General features: G+C 42.7%; 1 protein-coding gene across 2 annotated transcripts; it reads left to right on the forward strand.

Annotated features, from left to right (window-relative positions):
• The first annotated feature begins 2,338 nt into the window (after nt 1-2,338).
• On the forward strand, nt 2,339-7,524 carry LOC121550492 (zinc finger protein 346). 2 transcript variants are annotated; one of them, XM_041862764.1, is made up of 7 exons: nt 2,339-2,440; nt 3,294-3,397; nt 3,507-3,602; nt 3,741-3,888; nt 4,093-4,329; nt 5,200-5,299; nt 5,539-7,524. In XM_041862764.1, the coding sequence occupies exons 1-7, from the start codon at nt 2,356-2,358 to the stop codon at nt 5,687-5,689; spliced, it is 921 nt and encodes a 306-aa protein (XP_041718698.1). In that variant the 5' UTR covers nt 2,339-2,355; the 3' UTR covers nt 5,690-7,524. The 2 variants fall into 2 exon arrangements, with proteins under 2 accessions (XP_041718698.1, XP_041718699.1); XM_041862765.1 differs by having other exon boundaries at nt 4,096-4,329.
• Nucleotides 7,525-7,750: the final 226 nt, after the last annotated feature.

Below are 7,750 nucleotides of genomic sequence, written 5' to 3' on the forward strand. Positions count from 1 at the left end.
ACGCTATGTTACGCTAGCATCAGGCAGGAGACGTTGTGTGTAAATCATAGAAATATGGGCCATCCTACCATCTAGTGGAGCACACTATCATACACAATCACTGCAGCTACGCGAAAGATCATTGGAGCTGTCATTGAATATGATAAACCCTAGCCGAACACCAAAACGAACAAAAACTTCACAAAATGTAATCATAATATTAAAAAACTGTTCCGAACCGTTTTGGTTGGGAAGCATGCGTCCCCTTTATACACCCCGCCTATTTCTACAATTTCTCTTCTTAACATTTGATTTTAAACTGAACTGTAATCTTAACCACACTACTAACCTTATGCCTAACCCTAACCTTAAATTAAGACCAAAAAGCACATTTTTGTTTTCATTAATGTTTTGGATAAAGACTGTGGCTGTGGTAACTAGTGGAAACCGTTGTGCCTGTTGTTCACACGCGTATCTGCCCTCTCATTGGCTAGAATTGTCCGACCTGATATTGCCTCCTTCCGACATTTTTGAAGACGTTTCTTTTCATTGTTAGATCGGCCACTAAAGTATATGGTCAATATAATGGATAATCTGTGATAATCTCAATTGCATACTCCTTGCATCCTCTCTCCTGCCCCCTTCTCAAAACCCATTGGAGGAGAAGGTTAGAGGGGAGGGAGTGACCTCTGGCTTTCTCATCCAATGAGTTTGAGAAGGAGTGAGGAGAAGGACACGAGGAGTATGCCATTGGGAGAATCTCAATTGCATACCCCTTGCATCCTCTCCTCGCCTCCTTCTCAAAACCCATTGGATGAGCAAGCCAGAGGTTCCTCCCCTCTGACCTCTTCCAATGGGTTTTGAGGAAGAGAGGAGAGAGGACGCGAGAAGTATGCAATTGAGATGATCCCATTGAGATTCTTCCATTTGCCATGTTCACGTGCTAGTCGGAACTAGTTAACTTGTCCGACTTGCTAATAGGTTGTAGTTATACACGTCCCGGGTTCAACCAGTTAGCAAGTTGGGACATTTCCGAGTTTCTGAGTTCCGACTAGCACGTGAACTTGGCAATTGACTGTCATTGTTAGGGCGGAGACAAGGGGAGAGTCTTGCATACTCCTCGCGTCGTCTCACCACCTCCTCAAAACCCATCAGAGGAGAAGGTCAGAGGGGAGGGACCTCTGGCTTTCTCATCCAATTGATTTTGAGAAGGAGGCGAGGAGAGAGGTTCAAGGAGTATGCAATTGAGATTCTCCCAAGACCATCTTGTCATTTATAAAGTATCTCTGGTGTAGTCACAATTACGGATGGCACTGGTCTGAAAGCTGAGGTAGAATTCTGTGTTTTTGAAGGAAAACTTGGCTGGACTACTGGCATCGGGTTGATCTACGCACACGTTTTTCTGTGTGTGGCCACTGCTCATGCTCTTAAAATGTTGGCACCCGGAGAAGACACGTTTCCGAGGTCAGCAGGACGATTATGAGATGGAGTTCTGTTGGGATGCTACCGGGCCGCAAGCAAAGTCAGGAGAAGAGGAATGAGGTGGAAGGTGTGGTGAAGAGCTCGGAACCCAAGCCATGCTAGGATATATCAGTTATCCTTTTAGAGCTTTCGTGCCGAATCCACTGCACTGTTTCAGGTGCAATGTATATGGTCAAGTCACAGAAGTTTGTAGGAGGGAGATTCTAAGATGTGGGAAATGTGAAGGAGGGCATGGGATAGAGGATTGTGTAGTTTCAGTGGATAAAGTTGTGTGTTAACTGTAGGGGTGCCCATGTTGCTGGGGATCGGAAGTGTCCGGTGCGAGAGAGACAGGTTGAGGTGGCTAGAGTAGTGCAGAAGCTGTTGTATGCTAAAGCAGTGAAGAAAGTAGAGGAGGAAAGGTCAAGGGTGAGAGGATCCCTGTGAGTAGTAGATCTGTGCCAGCACATAGGGATAGGCCAACGAGTGATATATGCTTCAGTAAGGTTGGCTGGCTTCTTAGCAATGGTTATCAACTGTACCGCAGAAATGGAACTTAAATCACAGAAAATAGATGTAGTAGCAGCTGCAGAGAAGTATTTGGGTATACAAGATTTTACTTCAGAAGAGTTACAGGGTGTGTTGAGTGGTGGTGTCCTGTCCTCCCAGGCTGTTGGCATGGTGCAGGAGCAGAAATGGTCAAAGTAGTGGAATGGGGTAGTGGGTTTTTAATGAGTGTAAGGTTAGTTGGTAGGGTCATTAAAAAATATATTTGTATTTCATTTTTTCCCGTTTCCCCTTTTGTATCACAAAGCTTAATGGATTTATACTATAGTTCAGTTGGGGGCGGTAATGGAACATATTGGATGCCAACCGCCGTTAAACTCCACCGAAGAAGAAGAAGAAGAATTACGCATGTACCCGCTGCTGCCGACAGAAAACATGGCGCTCGAGGTACCGAATGGAGATTTTCCATATTTACCTTCAGGGGCGGCGGAAGGTAAACTCGCGTTTTCCTATGCTCAATATAATTGACAGCCACTTTGGTCTATTATGCATTATTTATTATTGCTGTGAGCAGAGCATAAACAGTCAACGCTAGCTTTCAAACAATACAATTATGCTCGCTAACGTTAGCTATTTAGCTATTTGAGCTTCAAGCTCCAAGGTCGATACAAGGCATTAGTGAAGGAGTAACGTTAGTTAGCAGATGGCTTGCTATTTTCAAAGCCACCTTCTCCTTCTGAAGACAGCCTTGAACTGTGTGTACTTTTAGTCTTCTTTGTCTTAAGTAAATTGGCTAAATCAGTAGCTAGCTAGTAGCCGAGTTGTTCTAGTGCAGCTAGCTGACACGAGATCCACATTGCACGTTGGGGGCGATGAAACAACGGAAGTCCATTCATTTTCAATGAAGTGGGCGGGAGGGCCTTTGGGCGATGTGAGCATGGGCGAGGGACGTGAACAGGGCGGGACCAAAGTTGGGGAAAGCTGAACTTTATGCAAAGACTGCTACATCGCGTTTTTATTGACCAATTGAAGCTCACTATAGTTTCCAGCCCCTACTGGATTGGCTGTTGATACCTACCACTACCTAGCCTGCTTGCTAGCGCCAACATCAGGTGGAAGCAAGCCTAACTATCCGAATTTACGAGTTAAAAGGATGGCCACAAGTGTTAAAAGCAAAGTGTACTAGCTAGCTACAACAACTATGCATAAAGCAATACTGTAACGTAGCTGTGAGCTCTTCATCACAGGCCAAAGAGCATCATAGATAGTGATATACCATGGAGAGATCTATAGGAGTCTTTGGTGATTCTGTGTTTTCTGTTTGTAATGAATCCATTCTTTTTCAGTAAACAGGATGATAAAGGAGAATGGTGACCTGTTTTCTGATGCCCTGTGCAAAGTCTGCAGTGCTGTCCTGAATTCTGACTCTCAGAAACTTTCACATTATCAGGTCAGTGATCCCACTTGATATTGACATTTATATGGCCATTTTCTCGACCAGTATATAGAGCAGCAGCTGATGGTTTCATTATTTCATTCTGTTGTCTCATTCTTTTCAGAGCAAAAAGCATGCCAACAAAGTGAGACGCTACATGAGCATCCACAAAGAAGAGGAGCCCACCATCAAAAGGTTGAAGTCGCAATCAGGAGACAGCGTAAGTTACTTCTCAGCTAGAAAAGGTTTTATCCAGCCCTGCTCATCCCAGTAGAGACAGCCAGACAGCGTTCATGGAATGAGCTCCCTTAACCTTTTTGTCCTCTTCACGGTTGCTGTACTCTTCCCCCATATCCAGGCCAACAGTAATGAAGAGACGGAACGCTCCAAAGCCTGTCATATATGTAATATGACATTTTCCTCTCCGGTGGTTGCGGAGTCCCACTACCAGGGCAAGGTGCACACCAAGAACCTGAGACTGAAGACTTTTGGCCACCAGCCCGCAGGTAAGAGGCTGTCTACACGTATTGTATGGCCATGTATGAGATAAGCCTGTTTTCGATTTTCCACCCCATCTGCACACACTTTCTTTTTCTCCCACTGTGTTATTCCTTCATCTCACATACCTGTATTTTCCAAATGTGCAAAAAAATTACTTAAACTCCTTCCTGTCTGATTAATGTGTCACATCCTGCCTTCTACCTCTCCAGTAGCACTACCTCAGGCCTTGGCCCCAGTAGTGAAGAAGAAGAAGGCTCAGTCAGAAGAGGCGAGCAGCGTGGCATCGTCAGGCCCGGCCGAGGACGACCAGGACCACTTCTGTTCCATCTGCCACGCCTCGTTCAACAACCCCCTCATGGCCAAGCAGCACTACGAAGGCAAGAAGCATAAAAAACAGTTGACCCAGCAGAAGCTGATGGAGACCTACGGGCCGTCCACGGCACCAGGTAGGACCTAGCTTCTGAAGCTTCTCACGTTCTGTTCAAAAGCCTGGGGAAGTTCTCCTCAGGAAGACGATCAAAAGGGGTGGAGTCTAGATGGAAATATTTGTATGGATTTCGCATGGGTATAGAGCTCCAAATAGAGGTGGTATTTTATAATTCTTTTCTGACTTGCAACAAGCTAGCTAGCATAAGATGCTACTAAAACTTTGTCCGACACAGTAGGAAAATAGGCACACGTAAGACGAGAAACAATGAAATTCCCTAGGGCAGGGTTTCCCAAACTCGGTGCACATTTTGGTTTTTGCTCTAGCACTACACAGCTGATTCAAAGAATCAACTAATCCTCATGCTTTGATCATTTGAATCAGCTGTTTAGTGTTAGGGCAAAAACCAAAACGTGCACCCCTTGGGGTCCCGAGGACTGATTTTTGGGGAACGCTGCCCTACGGGAAACCTAATTTATCAGAGCCAATCAAATGTGAGCGTTAACAGCCAGCACTCCCATTGAAAAGCAAAAATAAATCCAATACTGAAGTTCTCCAGACTTCCAATAGACGAGACAAGATTTGGAAGGAGGCCCTGCAAAACTCAGTAAGACCAGACAGCCACAGACACCCAACATGTAAAAAGAAAAGCACTTTGTGAATATGGGCATATGATTATGTACATTTTAAGTTTCTATCAAGTGTAAATAAGTGTATCTGGAGTGTCATACAGTAGCCAGACAGTACAGGACATTGTGTACCTATGCCGTATTGGGTCATTGCATGTTAGTGTAATGTCTAAAACAGTGTACCTTGCTAACTAGTCCCTCCCAATTTGTAAGTCGCTCTGGGTAAGAGCGTCTGCTAAATGACTTAAATGTGTCTCCAGCTTCCACAGTAAAGGGCTATCCATGCACTGTGTGCAACATCGAACTCAACTCTGTGGAACAGTATCAAGCTCACATCAGCGGCTCCAAACATAAGAACCAGTATGTGTCCCTCTCGCTCATTCTCACTCTCCCATGCCCCGTGAGCCAGAAGAAACAACAACCACTGCATGCACACACACCAACTGGAGTAAACCACACCATATGCCCAGATAACTTCTGTTTGGTGTCAAAATAGAAGTTATCGTATTCTGAAAATACCTGTTACTGCCGATTTTTTTTGTTTTTATATTTCAGTCTTTAACATGGCTTTGTTGTAATACATTTTAATATATTTCCAGTGTCAGAGGGAAGAAAGGGAGCAACCCAACATTCGTCAGCCCCTCTGAAAACCAGTACACAGCAGAAAACCAGCAGTCTGAGTACCAGTATACGCCTGAAGCCGAACCAGTCCAGGAGGACTGGGGCGCTTTCAACCAGGACTACGAGTGAAGAGACTCCCAGTACTCCCCACCACTCCATCTACCACAGCTCACCAGCTACTGGTGTCCCTCAGTTAGGGCCAGGAGGATTTCCTGACCACATCACCTGACCAGGAAAAACTCTTTGTTACAGGCTACAACTAGGATCCAGAGTTTTCCCTGTTCATGTCACATGGTCATGTAAAATCCCATCTCTCTGTGGTGTCGTATCTGCCTCATTGATGAATCCTATCTATCTACTCCAGTTCTACTTCATTCTATCTACTCCATGTCTACATCCCAGTACATGTGTTGGTTGTGTTCTCAGTCGGTCAGACCAGAGAGGTATAGACTCCTGGACATGTTGTCTATCATTTCTGTTCAAAATGTCATAAATATTTCAAATTCCGACATAATATAGTACAATGATATGACGCTGGTGTGATGGACTTGCGTTAGTGTTCTGGTTTTATGGGAAATATTTTATTTTCCCCACTGTTTTTATTTGGGCTCATAATCCTTGTTTCCCCCTCCCCCCCAGAGTTTTGTCCAACACTCAATCTTTTGATCCCTCTCTTTTTACATAATGTTTCTCTGCGACTGGCTGAGAGGAAAAACTCAATAACATATCCTGTACGGAAAGTTATTTTTCTTTAACTCGTTCTAGTTATTTCTTTCAGTTTGCAGTTAGCAACATGGATAGTGACTATAATATACATGTAATTTTTTGCACCCACCAACCTCAGTGTTTGTTAGAACCTTCTAGTTTGATGTCTATTGTAAGTAAAAGACTGCCAGATGATAAGTACGTCCTATAATCGTTTTATTATATGTACATGCGTTCGTATCAATTAAAAAACATCTGTTACAAACTAACAATACATTACAGCAGATAATTAATGTCATACTCTATCTTTGCTCTGTATTAGGAATGTGCTGTCGGTACCCGGGCTTAAAAAGCAATGTCATTTTGTTGTTTTTATTCCTGTTTATTTGTGTGTTTAGTCACATGAAAAATTATATGAAGCAACTTACGATGTGAAATATGCCTTTACTGGACATCTGCTGTGGTATGGCATAGTTTTCATAATGTTTTACTCCATAGTTGTCTATCTGTGCTTGTAGGGTCATGAAAGATTGTCTGAATATTGGTCAACATTCTGTCTGAGGGAGTGGCTCTTGAAATTGAATTTGTCTGGTGAATGTAAAGATCGTCTGAGAGTGTTTCAGTGGAGATGGTGAAACTAAAATAAGGTATTTTAAAAGCTCAGTGTTTGGTGTAGTAAGTGCTAATACTTTTGTTTTTTACTGCATTTATGAATGGACAAATATCTACTTGGACATGGGTTAGTATCAGATTAGTGAGGGATTGAATGTGCAGAATCATCGTAGCAGTCCCGGTTGCATTGGATACTGACAGACAGTAAAGGATCCTAGATTGTACTTGATTATTTACTGTTTCAAATGAAATACTATGTTGCTCTATAAAAGCATAAATAGATTTTGATTGATCTTAAGAACCCATTCCCATTATTTCATTTTGTGACAAGTTATTTTGGCTATGTGCAAATTTGTCATGTCCTAAAATAGTTTTTTTCATCAGACATGACAAGTTGGATATTCTATTACTGAATGTGTCGCCCTGCCTTTTGGCTGAAGAAACATTGCATTCATTTTAGATGTAATTCATAAGAAGAGGGCTTCTAAATACATTGTAAAACAAGCAAAAATATGGCCTTTTATTTCAGACCTCATTCTTGTTGTATTAGCTATTGTGTTGTAAATTATCAGATTTATTTTCAATACAAACTATGTATGCCTAAAGAAGTGGTAGGAAAATGTGTATCTAGTAAAACAATGTTTTAACAAAAGTCCAAATTTCCTGTATTTTTATTCATTTTACTAAATGTATTCCTCACACCCAAACATGTCTGCTCTTCAAGCCCATTACTGTACATTGTCACTGGATGGCGCACTTACTCCTTTCTAGCCTGAGCCATAGATACACTGATACGCTCAAATCAAAGTTTATTGGTTGCATACACACATTTTCAGAGGTTATCCCAGGTGAAGCGAAATGCTTGTGTTTCTA

The sequence above is a fragment of the Coregonus clupeaformis genome, chromosome 35 (genome assembly GCF_020615455.1).
Source record: "Coregonus clupeaformis isolate EN_2021a chromosome 35, ASM2061545v1, whole genome shotgun sequence".
Classification (NCBI taxonomy): Eukaryota; Metazoa; Chordata; class Actinopteri; order Salmoniformes; family Salmonidae; genus Coregonus; species Coregonus clupeaformis.